Source organism: Oryx dammah, unplaced genomic scaffold (assembly GCF_014754425.2).
Source record: "Oryx dammah isolate SB20612 unplaced genomic scaffold, SCBI_Odam_1.1 HiC_scaffold_27, whole genome shotgun sequence".
NCBI lineage: Eukaryota > Metazoa > Chordata > Mammalia > Artiodactyla > Bovidae > Oryx > Oryx dammah.
Window position 1 is genome coordinate 116,184,987 of NW_024070211.1, and position 26,573 is coordinate 116,211,559.

The 26,573-nt window shown below is 39.8% G+C and overlaps 2 protein-coding genes across 11 annotated transcripts in view; one reads left to right on the forward strand and one right to left on the reverse strand.

The window, feature by feature from the left end:
• The first annotated feature begins 1,990 nt into the window (after nt 1-1,990).
• HNRNPA3 (heterogeneous nuclear ribonucleoprotein A3) lies at nt 1,991-11,652 on the forward strand. 7 transcript variants are annotated; one of them, XM_040227690.1, is made up of 11 exons: nt 1,991-2,159; nt 4,153-4,275; nt 4,367-4,513; nt 4,594-4,804; nt 5,135-5,224; nt 5,306-5,401; nt 5,496-5,576; nt 6,011-6,157; nt 6,960-7,082; nt 7,177-7,246; nt 10,054-11,652. In XM_040227690.1, exons 1-10 carry the CDS (start codon nt 2,088-2,090, stop codon nt 7,227-7,229), a joined length of 1,143 nt encoding a protein of 380 aa, XP_040083624.1. In that variant the 5' UTR covers nt 1,991-2,087; the 3' UTR covers nt 7,230-7,246; nt 10,054-11,652. The 7 variants fall into 7 exon arrangements, with proteins under 7 accessions (XP_040083624.1, XP_040083627.1, XP_040083623.1 ...); XM_040227693.1 differs by having other exon boundaries at nt 6,011-6,154; XM_040227689.1 differs by having other exon boundaries at nt 7,341-11,650.
• A 606-nt stretch (nt 11,653-12,258) lies between these two features.
• Nucleotides 12,259-26,573, reverse strand: part of NFE2L2 (nuclear factor, erythroid 2 like 2) — a 37,851-nt gene continuing 23,536 nt past the window's right edge. For all 4 annotated transcript variants that reach the window (XM_040227686.1, XM_040227687.1, XM_040227688.1 and 1 more), the window contains exons 2-5: nt 19,394-19,660; nt 18,724-18,813; nt 17,690-17,881; nt 12,259-17,321 (exon numbers count right to left, since the gene is read on the reverse strand). In XM_040227686.1, the coding sequence (XP_040083620.1) occupies nt 16,089-17,321; nt 17,690-17,881; nt 18,724-18,813; nt 19,394-19,660 (1,782 nt within the window). In that variant the 3' untranslated portion in view covers nt 12,259-16,088. The remainder of the gene's footprint in view (nt 17,322-17,689; nt 17,882-18,723; nt 18,814-19,393; nt 19,661-26,573) is intronic.

Genomic DNA, 26,573 nt, shown 5'->3' on the forward strand with positions numbered 1-26,573 from the left:
TTCACACAAGCGCACTATAGAGTTAGTATGAGTACTGCAGAAAACATGCATGCTAGGAGAACCTTGTCCTGAAGAATCCTGGAGGAGCCCCCAGTATGAAAGGTTGCTGCTGAACTACAAAATGGGCTGGGATTCTTGGCCTCCAGAAGAGAATTCAATCCGGGGCCAGTGACGAAGCTTGATTGCTCAAGAGTTTTGTGTAATAAAGTTTTATAAAAAGTATAAAAGAAGAAAACTTCTGACACAAACATCAGAAGAGGACAGAAAACTTTTCCAATATCCTAAGGACTACTGTTGGCTATCAGGAGTACCTGATAAACAGAATATGTAATAATTTGCTTGTGATAATAGAATCAGAGTAACCAGAGGAGGTTTGGAAGGTTGTTTCATCCAAGTTACATTAAGGCCTAGTGACTGGTTTCTGCCCCAGAACAGAGTACATTTAGTTCATGTCTCCCAAATCAAACACTGTTCCACTTGGGCAATGCTACATAAACACCAATAGATGGTTATTACTTGTGCCCCATTTCCCCCCAAACTCCCAAGCTGGTCATTCCCCATTGCTTAATAAACTGCGTTTCAAACAACTTAGAATATAACTGATTAGATTTCTAATCTTTCTAAGGAAGGGCATGGTCAATTCTAAAGGAGATGTTCATATGGATTGCTACATTAAAATATATGGTTTATCTTAGTATGGTAGGGAGACCTGTCAATCCTGGTCATTTTATCAGCACCTTTGCTTAAATAGGAGTCCACAGATTATTAACTTACAGCTGTCATGGGTGATGGTGATCACTAAATCTTATCCCCATTTTCATTCAAAAAAAACACAACACACCCACAAAACTAAAACTAGAGCTCAGTGAGGGCAAATGAGTTAGTCATTTGGTAGGTCAGGAAAGAATTAGACCGCCTCTGATTTTGTTTGTATACTCCACAAGTGAAAACAATTAGGTAAAAATCATTCTCCGAGTGTATCTTATAATCCTACTTTTAGCAATCTTGTAAATCATTATTTAAATCTGGCCCCTCAGCTCTTTGCACAGCAACTAGTAGTTTAAGAAAATAATGCCAACAAGTTTCTTGAGATGAGTGAGTACCTCATTAACTGACTTCGACCAACTGGAAAGGAAATGGCAACCCAGTCCAGCATTCTTGCCGGGAGAATTCCATGGACAGAGGAGCCTGGCGGGCTACAGACGGCACATTTTTAACACTCTTTTAACACTCTTTTTGAAAAGTTTTTTTTTAAAGCTTTCCTCCTCATTTTCACTTTATTTATTTAATCTTTCGGTCTCACCGCTAGGCATGTGGGTGGAATCTTGGACCGCCCCCTCCCCCGCCCCCTGCGCTGTAAGCAAAAAGTCCTAACTACCAGACCATCAGCGAAGTCATCCTCCACCAGTCTAGCTTCTGCTCTTTAAGGGTGAAATTCCACAGCGTCAACCGCGTTAGCTTTTCCAACATGCCCATGATTCACGTGTGTTCGTGTGACATGGATTTTCAGTGCGGGCGCTCACAGTGGGCGTGGCAGTCATTGACACCAGGCCTCGGCAATTGGAAACGTGCGAGTAGACGCCGAGGGGGCGAGAGGGCTTACAACTCTAAATTACAAGAAGGAAAAACGTGGTTTTATTTAAGCACGGGAATGAAACGAATTCAGTAATAGAGACCTAAAAGGCCCACGTGGGGGAGGGGAAAGGGGCGCGAGAAGAAAGGGAAACAGGCCTTTTTCTCCAGTGACGCGCGGTCACGAGGCGTTCTCCCGACGTGGGCGCATGCCATTGGCCAAACCCCAGGTGACGTCCTCGTGGCCGCCCGGGCGCGAACAGTGGCAAGGGCGGTGCCGAACTGGAAGTTGGCGAGGCGAGCGCGCTCCCGGGGCCTGCCACGCCTCCATCCTCTGCCCGCCAATCCACTGTTCTAGTCCCTCTTCGCGCCCAGGTGGCCACGCCCCTTCCTAATTCGTCCCACCCCCACCAGGCCGGCGGCGCGCGGAAAGTGCGTCACGTGACGGCTGGCTCCGCCTCTTCCTCTCGGTCCCATATTGAACTCGAGTTGGAAGAGGCGAGTCCGGTCTCAAAATGGAGGTAAAACCGCCGCCCGGTCGCCCCCAGCCCGACTCCGGCCGTCGCCGCCGCCGCCGGGGGGAGGAGGTATTAGGGGGAGAGCGGGGGGTTGCTGGGTAGTGGCCGGCAAGGTGGGGGGCCTGGCTCGGTGGGAGCGGGGAGGCCGGGTGGACCGGGTCGGCCGTCCCGCGCTCTGCGTGGAGACGGGCGCTGGGAGGGGGAGGGGAGCGGGCCTCGGAGCCCTCCTCGGGGCTTCTCGCCAGCCTTGCCGGCTCCCTGGGCTGCACAGATGGTCCCTTGGAGGCGCGGTGTGGCTGGGGAGACTTCGGGAGCGGAGATGCCCGCTGGCCGCGCCGCCTCGGATGCGAGGCCGAGGGCGGCATGGCGGGCCTCGGCGAGAGCGGTTGGGAGGAGGCGGTGGGGGAGGGGAGGGGACGAGCAGGCACATCCGGGCGAGCGAGCAGGCGGGCGGCGGCCACACTGACATTGATCCGCAGCCGCGTTACGAAATGGCGCATTGGCACGCAATGGCCGCCGCCTGGCTCCGCCGCGGGAGAGAGCGTGGGATTGGAAGGAAGAGGGAGGAGGCGGCCCAGCAGAGAATGCCGCAAATGGCTTCGCAGCTTGCGGCCTACTGCTCTCGGTGATGATCCCCCGACGCGTTTGTAGGCCTTAGCGATCTCTCAGTGGAGAATTTTATGTCTCGTTCTGTACATTGCAACACTCGGTTGAAAACACGAGTTTTTTTTTTTTCTTTCTGAAGTTTACTGTTTTAAAGTACTTCTTAAGCTGCCATTTTTGCTAAAGTACTTAGTGTTAACACGTAACTTCGCGCCATGTGGGTGAAGTATTCTCTCGAAATTTGAGTGTAGTTGTAAAATATGAATTTGAAAATTTTCTCATCTTCATTTTTTTAATTCTCTGATGGGTAGGCTCTGGTTGTAGTTCCTTGGAAATTTGTTTTCCAGGCCTGCAACCGGAGTCGAATTTTTCATTTGTTTGAGAAAATTCCATGTGGGTTCTAGTTATCAACTTTGCGTTGTCGTCAATTAGATGCGTTTAACTGAGCCTTGAAAAGGTGAAATTAAGTGAATTAATGCTTTAGGCTATTAATCGTCTAACATTTTTTCCTAGCATGTGACAACCTCTTCATATTAAATGCCTTAGCGTCTCTACTTTTAGAAGACACAGGAAGACCTTAGAATGTAATGTATTTAAGCACTTTTGATGAATGATATCTTAATGCATATATGTATTAAGTGGCTGTTCGTGTAATTTATTAAAGATCTAGTTGAAGTATAAAACAATTCAGGCCATATGTTGATTTTCTGTAAATCTCAAATTTTTGTTTTGTTGGGCTCCTTTCTTGTCAAACTATCTCGAATACTGTACTTAACGTAAGTCCAAAACTGGTGGTGTGTGACCTAGTAAAGTGTTGGTTTTGATATTTTGGGTATGTGGTGTTGAAGTGCAAATAGGAAATTTTTATGTGGTAGATTTCCCCCCCCCCACAGGTTTTTTGCTGAGGGGGAATGCTGGAATTTCTCTTTCATTGAGAAATATTTATTTCAACATGTTTATTTGCTTGAAAGTGGTAAATTTCCCCCTGTTTGTCACTTGTAACATAAGTTGTGTTTCACGGTTTTGTGGTTTAAAATTAAAAGCTTTGGGAGGTGTAGAGTCAGGAGGGAAGTTAGGAAGAGAAATGGTATAGATAAAATCCTGAATTCACAACACTAATTTCTTAGAAAGTGGTTTCTCAGTAGCCACTTCAAAAATAATCTACCCTCAGGAATTTGTTGTTGTAGCTCAAAATTATGGGACTTCTGAAGCTAGAATTCTCTTGGGCTTCAGTTTGGTTTTGAAGTGATGTTGGCATTTCAGAGTTTGGTTATAGGTATTTTTGGTGTTTGGATTCCTTTAATCAATTGATGTGCACGATTCTACTCTAGTGTTTTAACTGGACAACGTGATAATGGTACAGGAATTTGTTGTTATTTGTAGGGGATTAAAAGTCTTTGGGATTTTTCTTTGCATTTAACTACTAAATGAAATAAAATGTATTGGTTTCTTTCCTCAGGGTCATGATCCCAAGGAACCAGAGCAGTTGAGAAAGCTGTTTATTGGTGGTCTGAGCTTTGAAACTACAGATGATAGCTTAAGAGAACATTTTGAGAAATGGGGCACACTTACAGATTGTGTGGTAAGTTATTAAAATAACAAAAAAGTTTCTCAAAAGAGGGCAGAGGACCTGTAGAGGTGTGTTTTAGTGCTTTAATTTTTTTATTTTGTAGGTGATGAGAGATCCCCAAACAAAACGTTCCAGGGGCTTTGGTTTTGTGACTTACTCTTGTGTCGAAGAAGTGGATGCAGCAATGTGTGCTCGACCGCACAAGGTTGATGGGCGTGTAGTGGAACCAAAGAGAGCTGTTTCTAGAGAGGTATTTTAATAGTACCATGTTGTATGGTGTGAAATTGTAAAATTTTGAGGTTTTTTTACTTACATATTTTTTATTTGTAGGATTCTGTAAAGCCTGGTGCCCATCTAACAGTGAAGAAAATTTTTGTTGGTGGTATTAAAGAAGATACAGAAGAGTATAATTTGAGAGACTACTTTGAAAAGTACGGCAAGATTGAAACCATAGAAGTTATGGAAGACAGGCAGAGTGGGAAAAAGAGAGGATTTGCTTTTGTAACTTTTGATGATCATGATACAGTTGACAAAATTGTTGGTAAGTAGCACTTTGAATGGAAGAGCTTGAATGAGAAAGCAGAAATGGTTTGTTTGCTTTGTTTTAAACTTGCTAAATTGCTTACAAGTTTGTATTGTGTATAAAATAGCATAGAAAAGTGTATGGTTCAGTTTTCATGAAGTGGCTACACATGTAACCAGCATCTGGATCAAGTGATACACATCCCAGAACACTAAACCCCACTCAAGAGTTGCTATAATTTTGATGATGTTTTAATAAGTTGTATAGCAGTAAAGGATAACATTTCTTTGTGCTTTTCCAGAAACATCAAATAACTTTTCTTTGTTTGTTTGATTAAAAAAATTTTAGTTCAGAAATACCACACTATTAATGGGCATAATTGTGAAGTGAAAAAGGCCCTTTCTAAACAAGAGATGCAATCTGCTGGATCACAAAGAGGTGAGTAATATCATATATGGATACGAAATAGACATGTTATGATGGTAAGTTTCTTAAAGATCTTTCTTGCCTGTGTTCAAGGTCGTGGAGGTGGATCTGGCAACTTTATGGGTCGTGGAGGAAACTTTGGAGGTGGTGGAGGTAACTTTGGCCGTGGTGGAAACTTTGGTGGAAGAGGTAGGATGTTACCTTATTTCTGAGAACATGTCTACCTAAAATTTGTTAATAAATTGAATATACATTTAATTCACCTTTTTTTTTTCTTTTTAAGGAGGCTATGGTGGTGGAGGTGGTGGCAGCAGAGGGAGTTATGGAGGTGGTGATGGTGGATATAATGGATTTGGAGGTGATGGTAAGTTTTGTAATGTTTTTCAACTTTATATTTTCTATATTTTTGTGTGACTTGACTATTAAAGTATGTTTCTGAATTAATACTATAGACGACCAGACCTTTTTTCCCCTTAAGATTTAATGTTACCTTGTTCTTTTTGGCGGATAAGATTTATTGTACGGATAATTGAGGTGGAATTATTTTTCTCAGAGGAGACTGTTTACTCTTTCTTAGATTTTTTTAAAAAAATGGAACAGTTTTTTAATACCAAAAGATTTAAGTTCTCATGTTAGTGGTTAATAGCCTAGATTGTAGCTGCTCTATTTATTAACCAGGTATCACCAAGTTTTAGTGTGTTAATTGGCCTGTTTTCCTGGGGCTTAAAAGCACAGTAAACTGGCATTCTATAACTTGACTGTACGTTTGTTGTCTAAAAATTCAATTTGTTTTTCTAGGTGGCAACTATGGCGGTGGTCCTGGTTATAGTAGTAGAGGAGGTTACGGTGGTGGTGGACCAGGAGGATATGGAAACCAAGGTGGTGGATATGGTGGCGGTGGTGGAGGATATGATGGTTACAATGAAGGAGGAAATTTTGGAGGTGGTAGGCTTTCACTTGTTTTAAGTATTCAATATTGTTTTTATAGTTCACTACAGGCATTTTAGAAAAACGTTAAAACAGATGAAATTTCACGTTTTATAATAGAAAATACTCAAATAGTGGAAAGTTAAACTGAATTTTCTTACATTGCTGCGATTTAGTAAATTTGCAAAATGTATTCACATATTCTCCATATTGAAATAGGACATTTAACAGTAATGTTTGTTGCCTGGATTTTTACTTTAGGCACTTTTAAGCTGGACAGATGGTAACTCTAAATTGAATATGCAGACATGTTGAATAGGTATTATCAGGATTTAGGTGATTAAAAATATGTCAGTGGTGTTTCAGACTCTTAAGTTAATCTGCATCATTATTCCATACTCCATGATACTTTAAAGAACTTTATTATGAATGTATTCAATTTTGAATTGTATTGCTGTATCAACAACAGGTTTTTCCTAATAGTCAATTTGAAATGCTTTTTATCAGTGACTTAGCTACAGCGAATCTATCAGATTTTATGGTGTTCAGTGTTATGAAGAGAATGTGCCAGAGTGTAGCATTTAATATGAAGACTGGTAGCTGTCTATCTCTTGAGCCAATTTTCACTCTCTCTTCCTCTCCTGTGTATGTCTGAGATCTTTCTGGTGGAAAGAGTTTGATAGTTCTGTGAAATCTTAAAGGATTGTGTGTGTCAGGATGATGCCGTGATTGTCAAAAGATAATGCAATGCATGTATGTATTAAAAACAAGGAAAATAACTTCTATAGGTCAGCCACAAATAAAATCTTTGTAATTTCAGGTAACTATGGTGGTGGTGGAAACTATAATGATTTTGGAAATTATAGTGGACAACAGCAGTCAAATTATGGACCCATGAAAGGGGGTAGTTTTGGTGGAAGAAGCTCGGGCAGTCCCTATGGTGGTAAATAATTTTTTTTCCTAGTAAAGTTCTATATTGCCGTTTAAGTTAAAAATGTATGTATATTTCTTTATAATCTTTTTATGTGTATTTCCAGGTGGTTATGGATCTGGTGGTGGAAGTGGTGGATATGGTAGCAGAAGGTTCTAAAAACTCAGAAGAAAAGGGTAGGTATCTTTTAAGTTTTTATAATGATGATAAAAGAATATGTGGAATTGTTCACTGAGTGTAATAATTTTTTTATCCTGTATTATTCAACAGGCTACAGTTCTTAGCAGGAGAGAGAGCGAGGAGTTGTCAGGAAAGCTGCAGGTTACTTTGAGACAGTCGTCCCAAATGCGTTAGAGGAACTGTAAAAATCTGCCACAGAAGGAGCGATGATCCATAGTCAGAAAAGTTACTGCAGCTTAAACAGGAAACCCTTCTTGTTCAGGACTGTCATAGCCACAGTTTGCAAAAAGTGCAGCTATTGATTAATGCAATGTAGTGTCGATTAGATGTACATTCCTGAGGTCTTTTATCTGTTGTAGCTTTGTCTTTTTCTTTTTCTTTTCATTACATCAGGTATATTGCCCTGTAAATTGTGGTAGTGGTACCAGGAATAAAAAATTAAGGAATTTTTAACTTTTCAATATTTGTGTAGTTCAGTTTTTCTACATTTTAGTACAGAAACTTTAACAAAATGCAGTTTTGAAGGTGTTTCCTTGTGAGTTAACAAGTAAAGAAGATCATTGTTAATTACTATTTTGTATGAATTTTGCTAAAGTTAACTGTAAAGAAACACCTGCTGACTTGCAGTTTAAGGGGAATCTATTCTCCGCATTTCCAAACCATGACATGGACGGCTCTGACATGTGGAGAGAATAGATATTTGTATGTTTGCAATGTGTGTTTTAGATAATAGAATTGGGTATTTAAATTAGCATATTTGTGAATTTAATAGCATTAAGATTTACCTTCAAATGAAAAATCTCAAAATTTCTATTTGGTTTTTGTGCATTTTCTTTCAAAATGTAATCATGATTTTAGTGTATTAGCTTTGCTGAGAGTCCTAGCTGTGTTTAGAACATCTCCATTCTACATTCACCTTGGTCACAAGTGAACTGCTGCCATCGTTTTATTTGGGTGTAAAGAATGTCTACTGCCCTCTGTTTAAATTCTGGGAAGGGGTAGTGAATGTTTCCCCTTTCCTCCTACCTTAGGAAACATTCTGAAAATGTTGAAAATACAAGACCACTAAGCCTGCTGTATCTGAGCAAATTAGTGGCTATCTTTTTTTCCTTTTTAAAGCACAAGAGGCCCGTAAATCTTCAGTTATTTTCCTTGGTTTAATATCTATTTTTTTGATACAAGCTCTCAGAGCAAGGGAATAAAAATCATGCATTGTTGAACCATTAACTGGCTGGCATGCTTTCCTGTTTGTACCCTCTGCATTTTACTGGGTGAAAACCAAGGATAGTCTAGATGGAAATCATCCCAGATACTTAACTGCAGTAGACTTGCAGCACAGTTGCTTAGTACAAAAAAGCTTTTCACTTCCCCGAGACCTGAATTCAAATTTGAATAGTCAGCTTGTACTCACTTAAAATCCCAAAGAACACACTGTTACTCATGTATGCTTGAACCTAAATCATGTTGGTATGAGTTTACAATTTGTTTGGAAGATCCTTGTTGAGAAGAGTTTTAGATAACAAGGTCACATATATATAAATATATACACACACACACATAAATCAATGTCTACTGTTTTGCGCCAGCTAGTGTTTACAATTTCATTCAAGCCCTGAGTATGTGCCCTGTTGTTATTGTTTCTTTGGCAGTTGAACGTTGAATTTGAGATTCTTATTTTTGTTTTAAGAAGTACTAAGCAAAACAAGCAATAAAGGGGGGATGGGGCGTGCTAGTGTTTGACTATGCTCTCGTTGCTCTAATTCTGTGCCTCTGTGCATTAATATTTGGATGCATGCCAGCATGGAAATTGGTCTTCACAGACACTGCAGTTTTTCAGAAAACACTCACAAACCAATAAATGTAACAGACAACATTCCATTTGTTAATGGACATATGTGAATAAGCAGTGTAGAAAATAGGCTAATTATCAGCAAATGGTTAAGTCTTTAACAACTTAAAAGTGTGGTTATATAAATGGACACTGTCAATGTTCATAACTTAAATCTGGGTACCTGGTCAAGATAATGCTTGGGAAACATTTTATTAAAATTAAGCTAAATTGTCTCAAGTTTTTTTTTATTCATATAATAAAGGTTGAAGGAATGGGGGAGGTTAACATTTCCTGTTTCTATGTTTGTGAAATTGTTTTGACACAACCTTGACAGTATCCTTTAATGACATATGAGGTTAATTGTACTGTTAACAAAACTTTCTGTGTTCTGGAACTAGTTTAATAGTGAAAATACTGTCAGTAAGTTGATGTTTGCAACCTATAAGCAGGTGAAATCTGTGTATGTGACCTGTTTATAAGTTGTATTGTTAGCTTAGTTCTTGTGAACAGTGTGGAAAAGTTAAGCCATGAGGAGAGCGATTTAACCAGCTTTAAAGGACCTAAGAGGTGCTTTTTAAGCACGGTGTGGATCAAACGAGACTCACTAAGACAGGACTTCAGCAGCATTTTGAGTATGGACAAGTCAGCATAAATAAAGAATGACAAGGCAGCAGCAAGAGCTTCAACTACAGAGAAGTGAAGGCATAAAATACTATGGTGATAGTGAGCAACTTTCCAAAAGCTAGTTAAATCTGCTTATTACAACTGAAATATCGAAGAAGGTCTAGCGGGAAGGAGCTCTTCGCCTTTTGGAACACCAATGAGAGATAGTTGGCCACAGTCAGTAGGTCTAGCATTTAGACCTGCGAGGAAGGGCAATAAGCATTAGGTAAGGTTTGAATTTGAATTTTTTCACTAATTAAAGAGTGATTTTTTGTAAAGCAAGGTAAGAGTAATTTTTTTGATTTGCAGGTTGAATGAGAACCCTACTTGCCTAAATGAGGAATGTCTTTCCTACCATCTTAAATACGAAGGTTTCTGGCTGGGTAAGGTTTGTAGCTCACAGTAAAGCCTGATGACACCATTTGTTTCCCCATAAATTTCTAGTACATATTTTAAAACTATTAGATACATTGGCAAACTTGTTCAGCTGAAAGTTCTGTCTTGAGGAATCACATCCAGCACATTTTAAACAGTTTTAAGATTTTCTCTGCAAAAACCATGAGTGTTGATCTTGAGTCAGATATAAACAATTCATTGTTGGTGTCTTTACGATAAAGTCAATTTTTGGAAAGGGAGTGACCAGAGTTTTTTAAAGAATTTTTGTAACAAGCATGACTTGTAACAGAAGCATTACACTTCCAATCCTCATTCTAGGGGGAAAAAAAAAAAACCATCTGGAATGAACTTTCAAAACTGTCAGATCATAACAGATCTAAAAATGGTCTTCATTCAAGTGGCCTCATACATAAGTAAGTTCTCTTGCATATGACTTCAGGGAATTATTTGGACTAACACGATAAACTTTTGGTTCTTTTTTGGTTTTGTTGTTGACCTGTTAACCAGAAGTAGTAGGGCCCTACATAAACTAAAGCTCCTTTCTAAAAGATAACCTTTCCCAAAGAATAGTTAAAAAGTATTACTCTATTGCTACACAGTCAGATGCTAATTGTTCACAAGGGCTATTGCTGCCCCAAAAGGGCTTGTTAAAATTTGAGATTTGGTGTTAATTCACTTTTTAAAATAACACTAGGGGAAGGGGACAGACGGTTAAAACTTGTTTCTAAATTATAAGTCAAGTTCTTATATATAAACAGGAGTAGTAGTTTGCCACAGATTTATTTTCAGAGAATGGCTGGTTGGGTCTCTGACTAAATCAGGGCTGAGTTTCTACACATCATAGAAGTGTTAAATAAGGTAAATAGCCTTTTAAATTTCTTTACAACATGGTTTTTAATGACGCAAATTTCCTGAGATAATGAAACATTTTCTTTTTTAAAGGCAAGACATTGTTCTTTTCCAGTCCATCGATTTTATGAAATAAAGTGATTTTATTTAAATATAGTTCCACTGTCATTTCTGAAAAATACGATGCTCTTAACTCATAACACCAGTAAACAAAAGTTATACCAGAGATGGTCAAGGCAAACCTTTTGTCAAAACTCCTAGGTTACAGCTTCCCACACTACATTTCTTCTTAAAGAATCGATTTACACTTATGTCCTAAAGAAGAAAATTTGTTAAAAAGGACCATTTGTTGAACAGTTGAAATAAAATTGGTTTTAAGAGTTCTAATTATGTAAGTCACAATTTGAAATACTTCTAATGCCAGTATCTCTTGGAACTCCAATGAATTGTCACAAAGTAGTGAGTAAGCATGCTCATGTGCAGGGGTAACGTTAAGGATTGTTAGCCTATATCAAATACTCAAGATTTCTTTTAGATCTCAATGTTTTACTCTGATTTATAAGACTTTAAGAGGTGGTCTGTAATGGATTCAGATGTTTTATTTGTAGTATAATGAAATGTTTACAGAAAGAACTTTTTCATTAAAATATTTTTAGAAATGTGTGTGTGGTTTTGTCACTTCACAATGTTCATGTGACTTCAATGGTGAATAGGTGGACATAACTAATAAGTGAAAAAGGAAACCTGGAATGAGCCTTCACATGAGTTAAAGGTGGTAAACATCACATGAGGAATAGGTGTGGGAAATTTTACTGCCACTTAAGGATTTTGAGTGATAATTTAGGTGATTGGTGAGGAGTGAATCAACTTCTGGAGAAAAATTTTAGCTAATGTGAGTAAGCAGTTCAGAAGAAAGGGGATTCCAGATGTTAGAAGGTGCTCTATTTAGGTTTTTTATTTTTGGCTGTGCCAAGTCTTCTGTGGTGGGCATTCTTGAGTTGGGCTGAGTGGGGCTAGCTACTCTAGTGATAATGAGCGCTTCTAATCTTGAGAAACAGATTCTAAAGGGCTCAGTAGTTGTGGCACACAGGCTTAGTTTCTCTGGCATATGGGATCTTACTCAACCAGGGATCAAACCTGTGTCCCTCCCCCCATTACTAGGCAGATTCTTAACCACTGGACCACCAGGGAAGCCAGAAGTATTTGGGTTTCTTGACTTCAAGAAAGGCAGTTGAGCATTTTTTCATTGAAGGGTTGGGAAAAGAACACTAGGCTCTGCATTGATAGCTATTAACATGTTAAATGCTTTGTGAACTGACGCGGTCTTGAGGCTTTGGGGCTGTTAACAGGATTGTGATACATTTTGCTTTTATTCAGTATTGCTTTCATAGAATAATGGCAATGCTTTTATATTCTGTGAAGCTGTAGGTTATAAATTGAGTTTAATGCTGGAGTAGTTGAGCTATTGTCTCAGAATGAAAATGCAAAATGTTCAGTCAAGACAAATTGGACTCTTCCCATGTATTGGAATTAAAAGTGGGATCCAGTTAAACATTGGGTTAATTGAACTTGGAATTGAGTATGAAGTCCCAAGGGTTGGGGAGAAGAGTAAAGTAGTAGGTGTAAAATGCCGGTTTTGCTTACTGCTTTTTCAGTCAGGTAGGGCAAGGGTGCATTAATCTGTTTTTGCCTGGCATGACACTGAAAGCTGCTTGGGAAATAACGGATTTATCTGTACTGTTTTAAAATTTATGGTAATGTGAATAATGTTACGTACAAGGATGTGGACAGCTTAATGAGAAATGGTAAAATTTCAGCACATCCATGTATATAGACATTAATAGTTTGGGCTTATCACAAGGATTACAGATTCTATCATGTTAGCTGTATCTGAAAAGTAGGATACATGTAATTTTCATTTAAAAATACATTGTTGAATTAGTCCATTCTGCCAACAAATCTTGGGTTACCTGGATCAGAAGTGCTCTTGACAGGTTATTTGCATTTAACCTCAGTTGTCTTAACACCTTTTATTCATTAAGTATTGGAAAATAATCAGTTTTCAAATAGTTTTGTGACCATGATCAAGTTATTAGGAGTTTCTGTATGTGCCATGCTCCCTTTGGCAGTTTGGTGATGGTAGCGGTTCACATCAACTATGTAGAATTAAATGTTACTTTGAAAATGGTTGTCAAGAATTAGTTTGACTTAGCAGTATGCAGTCTAGGCATCAAATAAGCCTAGTGCTGAGTTTAACCTTGAAGTTGTGGGTAAGTGGCATTTTAAGATACTTGGCAACAGTAATCTAGTGATCTAGTAAGTCTAAAGGTTAAATCTGAAAATGGATTTAAAGAGCTAAAGCTAGTACCTGTTCCATGGTTCCTAAAGATAGTATTTTTTTTAGAGGGTGACCGAGTTAATGCTAATAGGTTTTCCCCTCCATGTAGAATCAAAGTTCTTGTCTAAATTTTTCCCAGTTCTCAAGAGTGCTGGAATTGACCTAGTAATATCTTTGAGAATATTTTGTGTATGGTCTGAGGCTTAGAAGAATGGGTATGTAAGTTTAAGGTACTTTGAGGGGCCACACCACAGGCTTCAGGAGAAATCTTGCAAGAATTCTGTACAACAAATGGATTATCATGAAATTAAGATTTCTAATGCTTGCTATACTTTGATGTGAAAGGCATTGGTACACATTTTGAAATTCGGGACTGAGTTTAAGGCTTAACAGCAAAGTTTAAAGATCTGGGGAGTTAGTGATAAATACAATTCAAATCTTGATCAAGAGATGAAATCTACTTTTAGTCATGGGTCACTTAGAATTTGTTAGATTTTAAAATTCTGGTTCTGGGTAATGTAGTATGTATAGTACTTCAGAATAATAATTGGGTACTGAGATGTGATTGGTTGTCTTAAAATATTTCCAAATATGACTGACTCAAAGAATGAATGGGAGTGAAAGTATCTGCTGTCCTGCTAGTGCAGTGTTCCCCCGTGTGTGTTTGTGGTGGTGGTGGGGCAGTGGTTAATAGATGATAAAGTTAATTCCAGGCGCTCCAGATGGTGGCCACTGATAAGATTGTTGCCATCACCCTCACCCAATATTTTATTTCAGTGTACTTTATTCAAGATGAGACTGTCTGGAGGTTGGGAAAGGGGTATCTTCCAGGGATCGATCTAAATACCATTGTGGGAAGAAATTTTTGGTCACGATTTGTTTTGTGACCCCATGGATTAGACCCCAGGAGGTTCCTGTTCATAGGTATTCCCAGGCAAGGATACTGGAGCGGGTAGCCAGTCCCATCTCCAGGGGATCTTCCTGACCCAGAGATTGAACCCGAGTGTCTAACGTTGCAGGTGGATTCTTTACCATCTGGGCCGCCAGAGAAGTCCCCCCAGAATCTATATTTGAATGCTTAGATTAACCCTTAGTCGTTTTCCATTGCTGAACTTTCCTGTCGTCATCTGAGTCAGATTCTTACTAAGCTAATTTGACTAGTTCCTTTCTCTTGCTAATGTAGGGCCAAAGAAAATATCATTTATAGAGTGCTTGCTACCAGCTAGGCTCCGTATTTATTTTTTGGAGTAACTCACTGCATGTTTATCCCTGATTTATAGATGAGTGAGCAGTGTGCTTCGCCTCACTGGAAGTCATTCTTGGGAAATGGCGGCAGCCTGGCTCTAGAGCATGCAGACCTGTCTTGCTCCCAACGGATTGACAGGGCTCTGTGTAACCTGTTGCGTGTGCTAAACATGCTGAACCCTCAGATGACTTCTCTTTTCCCACTTGAATTTAAACATGACATGAGTCAGACACTTGATTAGATGAAGTGATGAGTGCTGTGAATGGTGTCGTGTGGGTGGCCTGCAGATTCTCCCAAGTTTTAAAGGGCTTTAATTTTGTACTTGCTATTTATATATTTAATCATAGAATGTGTCCCAAAGTGAACTGATTTTCCCACCTAGACCTCTTAGCCAGTCTTCACCATGTTTGGGCAACTCTGTTCTTCCAGATGTTCAAGTATTTGAGTCACTCTCACCCTGCATCCATTCTACTGAAAAATCCTTTTAGCCCTACCTTAGAAATATGCAGAATCCATTGCCTTCTCACTGCTGTAACCCCAGATGGAGCCACCATGCCCCACGCGAGCATTTCAGAGCCTCCCCATTGGTCTGCTCCGACCTTTCTTTACTCTTGAGACTATTACAGACATACAAGGCAGAGGAGAGTTTAACTCTGATTTACTTCTACTTAACTCCTCCAGTAGTTCTCTAGTAGGCAAAAGCCAAGGTTATGAAGGCGTAACAAGGATCTGTGCTGTGTCCTATTTTACCAACCTACCCTTTTTCTCCCACTCCACGTTTCAGCCATACAGTTCCTCAAACAGGCCCCTAGCCTTACAACTTCCTGTTGTCTAATACTCATTGCTAATAGAATGGTTGTCCCACACCTTCAAATGCAAATAAAAGAACCAGTGTTTTCATGTCAAGGTATATATAGTATTTTTCTTGGTTGAAATATACTTGCTGAAAAGAAACATCTTTCTGATATACACCGGCCCCAATTTAGTGTGATGCTAGATATTGTCATGTAAGATTGTGAATGAACTTCAAGGAAATGATAGAACGGTCCTGATATTCCTTTATTAGTACCAGCTTTTCAACTAAATAGTCTTGCCAGAGCTAAACAATTTAATATTTAAAAAATGCCATTTTTTTGTTCATATGGTATTTATAAAAAAGTACATAGTGGTTAGTTTTGCAACAATTTGCTTTTTAGCCAGATGTATCATATAAATCTATGAACGTAACAAATGAGATAAGAACAGTATAAATAAGGAGTTTTTGTAGTATTTACAATATATAGAAACTAGCCCAAATGGTGGTCTAAGAAATTTTAAGTTTACAAAGTTAAAGTGAAACTACTGATTCAGCATACTGATAACTTATTTTAATGCTATATTTTCTACACTAGTTGAGTATAATTTTGCATAGAATTACTTATAAAGTATATTTCTGCATTTCACATCACAGTAGGAGCTTTTTTAGTATAACAGTACAAAAAAACCCAAAATCACTAGATCAGAAAAGGCCAAAATCTAGTTTTTCTTAATATCTGGCCTCTTACTTTTGGGAACAAGGAATATATTGCCATCTCCTGTTTGCTGCAAGGAGTATTCACTTGGAGAGTAAGGCTTTCCATCTTCATCACGTAGCATGCTGAAGACTTCAAGATACAAGGTACTGAGTTGTTTTTTCAGGAGATGGAGGCTTTTGTCATTTTCTCCTCTTTCTTTGAGCAATTTTTCTTTTTCATCTTTTAAATGATCTAAATCTTGCTCCAGTTCCACTATATTTTCCAGTTTTCTTTTTCTGCAATTCTGAGCAGCCACTTTATTCTTACCCCTCCTACGTATATCTCTAATTAATGCAAGTTGAGCCTCGTTGAATTGCTCCTTGGACATCATTTCATTGAAGTCTTCAACTGGGAGGTTAATGATCTTTTCTACAGGGAATGGGATATGGAGAGCTTTCGCCCGTAGCTCATCTCTTGTGAGGTGAGCCTCCAATCGGCTTGAATGTTTGTCTTTTGTGAATGGGGTTTTTCGATGACCCGGACTTACAGGCACTTCTTTCTTTGGTGCATTTTCACACTGGGAATCACGTGCTGCAGCGCTGTTGCCCTGTGATGATGACAAAGGTTGGACTGGGTCCCCAGAAGGCCACACTGACTGTGTTTTGGGACCTTTCTGTTTGACATTTCCAGGGGCACTATCTATCTCTTCCATTTCAGAATCACTGAAGCCAAGCAATGTGTCTCCATAGATAGAAGATTCCACTGAGTGGTCTGGTGATGCCATGCTTGGACTTGTTGTGTTGAGTGAAATGCCAGAGTCAGAATCATTGAATTCTGCTGTTGTGCTTTCAGGGTGGTTTTGATTGAAGGCTTTACAAAGTGACAGATCAGAGAGATCAATGGGCCCGTTTAGAAGTTCAGAGAGTGACTGGCTTAAAGTAGCAGAGGAGGGCATGCTGTTGCTGGTACTGGGCTCTGCTATAAAAGCAGAGTAAAATTCATCACCAAAATCTGTATTTACTGTGGCACTTGAATTTAATGAATTCACTGTCAACTGGCTGGAGTCTTCAGTGGAGAGGACGCTGTTGAAGGAATCCTCAAAAGCATTGAGAAAATGTGGGCTGCAGTTACCAACTTCTTTATCCAGTGAGGGCATTGATGAATAGAAATGATAATTGTCAGTGTCTGTCAGCTTGGTTTCTGGACTTGGAACTGTACTAGTCTCAGCCAGCTTGTCATTTTGAATATTAAGACACTGTGTGGAAAAGAAGTTTATACTATGTAAATCAAGGTTAAGCTATTTTTAATAGTTGATAATCCGTATCTGATGGTTCTCTCCCCCCACCCCGATTTCTCACCAAGCTCCTCCAGAATTCAGAGATAATTCCCATTTCCAACAGATAGTTAACACCTGATCTATCCTCAGGACATCCAGTCCGTTTAACTAACAAAAGTTCACTGAAGTGAGCATGGTGCCCAGGCCATCCTGACTAATTTAAAAGCACCTTCCAATTCTTCCTGTAAGTAGGTGGCATATAAATAATAAATAACTGGAATGACTAATTTAAAGGGACTGAATATAAAATAGCATCTTTGGTATTCATTTTACTAGATCTTAGTTACCTGTAATTCTGGAATGGATAATAGTTCCTCCCAAACTTGCTCAATGTCCTCCTGCATATCGTCTAAATCAGCAGTGGCTACCTGAACAAACAGAGTTTCAGGTGACTGAGCCTGAGAAGGAGCATTGAAGACTGGGCTCTCGATGTGGCTGGGAATATCGGGAACAGGTGATTGAAACGTGGCCGAAGAAACCTAAAATTGAGAAGGCGTCTGTATGTGAATCTGCCACCAACAGTGGATTGGTGCGCTGCAAGGCCAGCACAACATCTGAAGTTGGAATTGGCTGCAGTTCCATATTTGTCATAACTGCTATTTCCATATGATCAAACAAATCTTTTGTCTTGCCCAACTGACTCCCAAGTTTATTCCTTAGCTTAACTGCTTTACCCCATGCATTTGAAGGTAAACTTCAAAATGCCTAAGAACAATCTTTAGAATTGAATTTGTATCTATGTAACACTTAGTATAGTGATTCAGAAAATAAATTATTAAAATTGTTAACCGAACAAGTCTTGGTTTTACTACCCAGCTTGCTTTCTACTCAAAGAAATCTAAGTACCTATAACAAATGAGTTATTTGCTTCCATGGTTTTGCTGATGCATGCATGCTTCTGGCTATGCAGGAGTAAACATTTTTTGTGGTTCTGCATTTATATGGGCAGAGGGAGGTTGGGTTTTTTTTTCCTCCAAATTGTTACCTATAGGCTGAGGTTTCCGTGATAAATAATTGCTCCTAAAATGCTGTTTTATCTTTTTAATAGAGATTCATCAAAGCAGGGGTCCCCAACCTCTGGGACCTAATGCCTGATGATCTGAGGTAGAACTGATGTAATAAGAGAAATAAAGTGCACATAAATGTAATGCCCTTGAAATCATGTTGGAACCGTCCTCATCTCCCCAGTCCGTGGAAAACTTGTCTTCCACAAAACTTGTCCCTGGTGCCATAAAGGCTGAGGACCACTGCACCAAAGGGACTGATAATAGGGTATATTAGATTCAGTTGTGGAGACCTGCTGTTAACCAGATGTTAATACCTCATTGTCATCTACAAACAGGAATGTCTCTGCCAAAAGCTGCATGCAGTCATCGAAGTACAAATCATCTGCTTTGGGAATGTGGGCTACCTGCACAAAAGGGAAAGACAGAAGAATTAAAAAATTGTTCAGTGTTCATAAAATGTTTACAATCTAGTTAATCAAATATCTCTTCAGAAGTCAATTTAGTAAAGAGCACAGAATCAAAGCAGACTCTGGCTTCAAATTGTGGCCCCCTCAATTTATTGCCCAGTTTTCTGGGCAAGTTATTTAACCTCTTTGAGCTGCAGTTGCTCATCTGTAAAGTAGGATAATGGTAATTCAACTGTTGATTAATCAATATTAAAACAGTACTTGTCCCAGTACCATGAGTAATCCCTACTATTCTTCTTCTACTGTCAGTACTGTTGCAGCTGCTTGATCGATACAATAACAGTGTTTTCTTACAGCTTATAAAGAGCTCTTCCCTGTATACATATGTCCTAACTGTTATACTCTGAGGTGAGGTGAGTCAGGCATTGAACTCATCAGGGGGCTGAGGTTGGGAGGTTGACTTTTAATAAAAAGGCCTTGAAGTAAAAGGCAAAGCTGGAACTCAGATTAAACCCTGGGTCCATGTTCTTTGGGTCCTGTCCCACACCTTTTCCCAAGAACTGAGTGTGCCCTGTACCTGGGAGTAGTTGGCAGACCCACTGGCTTCTGATGGTGTGTGCTGTACTGGCTGAATGGGGAGGAACTCGCCGGTCTCTTCATCTAGTTGTAACTGAGCAAAAAAGGCTTTCTCTTGCTCCTTTTGGAGTTGTTCTTGTCTTTCCTTTTCAAGTTTTTTCTGTTTTTCCAGCTCATGCTCCTTCTGTCGTTGACTGAAGTCAAATACCTCTCGACTTACCCCAAGATCTATATCTTGCCTCCAAAGTATGTCAATCAAATCCATATCCTATGTTTAAAACAAAAAAGGATGGAGAGAGACTATGGTTAAAATGGTTTTAAAATAGTAGATAACACATAATTTATACCACTGCTGATAACAGGGAGTAGTTACAAATAAAATCTGAATGGGAACATAAATCCAGTGTTCTGGAAGGGCACAGTAATTGTATCTAGTGTCTGCATGTATTCATTTTTCTTAAAATCACCTTCAAACACAGCTATCCATTCTTATCATTTATTAGTTACTTGGATTATTAATGAATTGGGTGATGGTACAGGTCACTAAAAGCAAAGTAACAGATGTTGCACGTTAATGTTCTTGAATCAAAAAAGCCCCACACTTGTTTAATGGAACAGAAAAATTAGAGCAAGCACCCTGAGCCAGTGGTTTATCATGAGAAATGGAGTTTGAAGAACATGACTGAATATGTGGAATTTCCTCCTAAACTTGCTTAGCAAATGCCAGTTTACAGAGGGGGAAAAAACTGTAAGGTAAACTGTCAGCCTTGCAGTTGTGAGAAACCACTTTTCTTTTGGTCTTTATACAGTGGATTATCTTTTGCTTAGCATTTCTTGCTACATTGGTCTCTGTGGTTACTTATTAAAAACAATTTCCTCTTGATTTTTAGCTCCTGAGGTATGACCACGTTGGTAAGGTCAAGTCCTAGGGACTGTTAATCTTGTGATGTGTGGTAAAGCAAGAGGCTGTCAGAAGAATTGCGAAAGGGGTAGTACCCACTAGGCTCACTCCTGATAAATAACCCTCTTAATAACACAAGCCAAAAAATCATGGCTCCAGGGAACAATGGAAGGTGATGCATTCTAACATAAGGGGAGAATCTTATAATAAGGGATTGGTTATTCTGATTTATATAACAAGCCTAGGCACATTTTCTAACTATAAATGTCAAAAACAATTTTTTTCTGATTTAAAATTTAAGTTTTTGTTAAATTCTGAATGGGGAATTTAAACATTTCTATTTAATAGATCATTTACGTTGAAAACAATGAGATGGAGGTTGGAAAAATCAAGACAGAGAAAGGGAATTGGGGCTGAAGGCCAGTAGACTCAGTGTGCAAACATCGAGCTTTGTATTGCAGTTCGGACGACGGCCGGCAGCACTGGGCTGCCCAGTGCATTTACAACCCTTATTATCTTCAGCCTCCAAAGGACAGGAACAACATGGTATTCCTTAGCTGAGCAGTCAGGCTATTTCACCCAACCGAGTACAAGCGCAGATCACCCAACCTAGAGGCAGCCCAGCTAGCTGGAGAGTAGAGGCCATCTCTAGCCTTGATTGAAAGTTGGTGTTTGAATCTTAAAAGCTATGAAATCCCACCCATGAGATAAGTTATCCTAGTTTTAAACAGTATAACTTAAGAGTACAAAGCACACACAGCAGCTGCTGCTGCTAAGTCGCTTCAGTCGTGTCTGACTCTGTGCAACCCCATAGACGGCAGCCCACAAGACTTCCCCATCCCTGGGATTCTCCAGGCAAAGAACACTGGAGTGAGTTGCCATTTCCTTCTCCAATACATGAAAGTGAAGTCGCTCAGTCGTGTCCGACTAGCGACCCCATGGACTTCAGCCTACCAGGCTCCTCCGTCCATGGGATTTTCCAGGCTAAAGTACTGGAGTAGGGTGCCACTGCCTTCTCTGACACACAGCAGCAGGTATAGTTAAAGCAGTATCTGTAGCTCTTAAGAACTGGCTAGGGTATACCTGTTTTTTTAAGGCAACATCTGTTAAGATCTTTCTATATGTGCCAAGCATGGTTTTAAGTACTTCTGATATATACAAACCAAGTCTCAAAATCACATGAAGAAAACATGTATCCCTATTTTACAGGTAAGTATACTGAGGCTTAGATACTCCTGGAAAGTGCCAGAACAGAGAGATGTTGGGGGCTTCCCACGTGGCACTAGTGGTAAAGAACCCACCTGCCAATGCAGGTCATGTAAGAAACATGGATTCGATCCCTGAGTCGGGAAGATCCCCTGCAGGAGGAAACGGCAAGCCACTCCAGCGTTGCCTGGAGAATCCCATGGACAGAAGAGCTTGGTGGGCTACAGTTCATGGGATTGCAAAGAGTTGGACATGACTGAGCCACTAACTCTTTTCACCTGGATTATGTTCCTGGCCACAAGCAACAAAATAGAAATCGTGGAGCATTCAGTCATATGTAACTCTTCTCAGGAGGCTCCCCACTAAAACATGAGAATAATTTCCATTAAAAAAAATTGTTTTGCCTTCAATGGACATGTCTACACAAAGGTCATGTGAAAGAGGCCCAAGGTATACAGAAACCTACCCTAAAATTCTAATTAGGTTGGGCCATATCTTCTTGGGGAAATCTAAATACAGCTGAGTATCCTGTCTGGGCCATTCTCCAAACCGGAGCTAACAAGGTGCTAAGTAAGGAGATGGTTGGCATGTTCACTCCTACTAAAGGCTCGTACTAAAAATTAAAGAAATGTGTACTCATACAGTTTCAATTGAGCTCTACAGTTTCCTACCCTTCTCAAGAACGGAACATGGAAAGCGCATTGAACTCAGAAGATTCACAACAGAGAAACCCCAATACTTGTCTCTGCGCCTGGGGGCCACGGACCACATCCCTCCCTCACCTTCCACAGCCTGTGGCTTCCTTGTTAAGAGGTCCCAGGATAAAAACCAGTATCCAGTTTTGGCTTTCCCACAAAAGAGCACTGAAGAATTTATTTTGGAAACACTTCACAAATATGATGAGTCCAAAGTATCCCTAGAACCCAGAACTATGGGCAGGAGGAAAACTTCTAATTTATTCTAAAACTATCAGTGGCAGTCACACCAAGAGTTGATATAACTCTTCTTTCCCTTTCCCTGCTCTCCTCATCAGATGAGATGTCTTGAGTGGGTTCAGATAGTTAAGCTATAAATTATTCCGTCCTACCCCTATAATACAGATTTTGGTGGATCAAATAAAATGTGAAGGAACTTTCTCTATAAATGTAAAGTATATGCAAGTACTGATATGCCTCCCAATGGGGATGGGTCCTTCTGCTTGCTATAAGTGACACCAAACTCCAGGCCAAAGGAGAAGAATGAAGTTGCAGACCTAATCGGAGTGGGAGCCTTGAAACACCACTCGGTCTTGAAGCTACTTGGTTCCTTCTCAAAGAAGGTCGGAAATTGACCACTAGGCATGTGCAATGGGTGTTGTAAATTAAACAACACGCACTTTTATGTACCCAAGTAACACCCTCTCAGTTGCTACTCAATTTCTGATATGACTGCCCTTCAATGCACAGCTCCAAACCAATTCAGTGTTTTAAAACTCCCCATAACATAATTAGGCAAGGGCACCTTGATAGATCCTTTATCAACAAACCGGAAACATAAAACACAAAATGGCCAGTGACAACATCAAATTGCTCAATGCAGGCTGGGCAGCCTTCATAGAGATTATCACACACCAAAACAGGTTTCAAAGTGTTCTCAGAGGTTTTGCTCTGTATTTTTAAGTTTATATGTTTATTCTTGCCATGAGAGCTCTCTAAAAGAAAACATCTGCTTGAAAATAAAAGCTGAGTTGTAACCACTTTGAATTCCTAAAACAAGTGTTCTGATCAAATTCAGAATGCAGCAAGAAAGGGTTGTTTGTCACAGCCTTGATATATCATACATTGTGTTACTCAGATTTTCACCTGAGTTTCAGAAAAAAATCTGTGGGCATTTGTTATTGTTTGAAATATTCAAATATTTAAGAACAGCAGAAGTTTGTCCACACATCTGACTGGCAGGGAGCCCCGCAGCCCCAGGACTGTGGTAAGCTGTCTTGAAGGAGCCCTGTGACTGGGCATGTGACTTACTCCACAGATGACCCATCTCTCTGCAGAGCTCTCAAGCTATCTAAGGGGAAATTGTTGGGATGGTTCTTGTAACAAACAATGACAATGGATGGGGTGGAAGGAAAATGGCCAGGGAAGAATGAAACTGCTCTTGCACACTTCACCCTGAGGCACTGAGGAAGCATAGCTGCCCTGCAACAGGGCAGAGAAGAAAGGTCTGGGGAGGAAGGGGGAATGTATGGCTTTTCAACAGGCATGTCCTTAAGCTTCAAAGTGTTCTGAGGGCGTTCGGCATGTTCTTGAGGGCAGTTGCGGCACTGGGTGTAAGCCTTCACGTGCCACATGGAGCAAATGCCACGTACCACACTGTTGTTCTTTCGTGACCCCTGAGTTCTGTTGCTAGCTTGGCTTCGACAAAATAAGACAATGTATTAATACTAAGAAATGTTTGACAGTTCACATTAAATCGCCATCTGGCCCAGTGGAAATAGTCATAACTGGAAGATGTATATATATCATCGTTTGCCATCTGGGTAATCTGTTACTCGTTTTATGGGAAATCTGAAGTTGGACTATTAACTTGGACCACTTTAAAACAAACATCTTTGTTCCAGGATAAACAAAGAAGAAAACCCTTGAACATGAATCCCAGAATAATGTCTTTTTTGCAAGCTAATTTTAGTGCTCTGAATAAACTAGCATTTTATCATGCTCAGATGATTCCCCCCAAACCAGAAAAGATAAAGCAAAGGTATTATGAACTCCTAAATTAAAGCAATTCAGTAAGCTAAGGCTTTAGAAAAGTATCTAAAATGAAATGGTTTCTATCACATACGTTCACATGGATAAATGAAACCAGTAGCCCCAACCGTTTCCCTCTCCCCTCTGCCATCCTCTGTTTTGTCCAGAGGATGAAGGAAGGTGATTGGGCGGGGGTGGGGTCCTTCTAAACATACATTTCTCTAATGAAATGTTTTTTAAAACTTGCAAGGATAAGTCTGTAAACAATAAAAGCTGATCCTCACTTCCAGTCGCACGGTGTGTTAAGACAATGTCCCAGGTGATTCCTTCTTAAAATCATGTAATTCCACTAAGAAAATAGTAAATCTTTTCAACTTTATTCTCCTGATATTGACAAATATTAACAACTAGCATTCAGAGTCTAAATTACACCCAGTAATACTTTTCTTTCAGACATTTCAGTCTTTATATCACACCCAGATAGTTATATTATTAACCTAAAAGCCGAATCTGGTTTAATATTTTTTTCCATAGAAGCTGCACAAATATTTTTGGGCAAAACCGGATGGAACATGAATCACATCCTACCGTCCCTTAAGAACACAGGTCAAATCAACAGCTATAGGAAGGTACAAAAGCAAGTGAGGGTGCGCTCAGACCTGAAGAACTGATTAAACAACGTAAACGACCTCCTTGATATACAAGGCTCTACCCTGCAGTTTGGCGCCTTACCACTAAGGTAAAGTAACACCAAGCAGGTGTATGTTTAAAATACATCTCACTGATGACTATTCTATTTCATAATATTTATCTATTTACTTCTCTCCTGCTTCATTACAAGAAGATACACAAGACAAGGTCAGTAGTTCTCTCGGAATTCTAGAGAAGGCAGATGACTGGTTATTCTTTATAGTCTGCCCACATTCAGGTACTCTTGATTCTACTGATCTGATTTGCTAATTTCTGAACATATGGCACCAATAATTGTGAAGTAGGTGGTTAAAAACAAAGGTTAAAAAAAAACATTTATACAGAATCATAGAATGTTACAGGTGGAAGAGGCCTTACAGACACTGAGGTCAAGTGTAAATGTCACTGAGTTAATTTCTGTGTAACTACAGCTCTATTTTAAAAAATAACTGGCCTTGCAACCAGTTTATATGTCAGCAGAGACCCCTAATAGATAATAATAGTTACCCCCAATCCAAGTTTTCCTTCTAGAGTAACCTTACTAAGGATTATTTCCCCAGTCTTCAGTAACTAGCAGTTTTTAACAGCATTAAAAAAATCTCAAACACACCAAAACATGAATTATTCAAGACTTAAAATCCTAGATCACAAATTTGCTATTCCCTGGGTTGCAGACACATCCTCCTACCCTTGTGTCTTTCACCTAGAAACTGGTCCCATTTCCTCACAGACCAGCTTATTACTGTACATTTTCATGTGCTGCTTCCTGCTCACGTTTCTCAGCAGTGACTCAATCTAAGAAACATGATCCAGCCAGTTTACTGGAACTTTCATCTATTACACTTGTCTGTACACTGCAAAGCATGATGCAAAGATAAAGCAAAGCCTGAAAGTGAATAGAGTAAGAATTTGGACTGTTTATTTTCCTAAGAGGCATATATGTGTTTGGCCAAAAAGAAACCAGAAAGGACAGTTAATTTCCAAAACAGCAGGTGATCCCACTGCTACTGATTCCAAAAGTGAATCTGATTCTTCCATGGGAAGTTTCACACCTGGATGCCAGCAGAATTAATTTCTGCTCGTCTGTGGTATTTTTTGCAGGATGCTGCTATTGGGCCTCCGTAGTAGGCAACGGCACCCCACTCCAGTACTCTTGCCTGGAAAATCCCATGGGCAGAGGAGCCTGGTGGGCTGCAGTCCATGGGGTCGCGAAGAGTGGGACACAACTGAGCGACTTCACTTTCACTTTTCACTTTCATGCATTGGAGAAGGAAATGGCAACCCACTCCAGTGTTCTTTTGCCTGGAGAATCCCAGGGACAGGGGAGCCTGGTGGGCTGCCGTCTATGGGGTCGCACAGAGTCGGACACGACTGAAGCGACTTAGCAGCAGCAGCTGTTGGGCCTCAAATGGCTTATGCAAGGGTCAGTCACTATGTTGAGTGGCTTCGTTTGATAAGCAAATTTCAGGACCCATTTTTTTCACCTCCATTTTTGAACAAGCCATGAAGGTATTCAGCTCTGGATGTGGCACTCCACACATTAACTTTGTGAATAGGTCTGTTATCACTACTAGAATGATTTTATAGGAAAACACACATACCCTTTCTTACCAGTAGAACCACTCTAACTTCACTCAGCATACACGCTGACATTAACT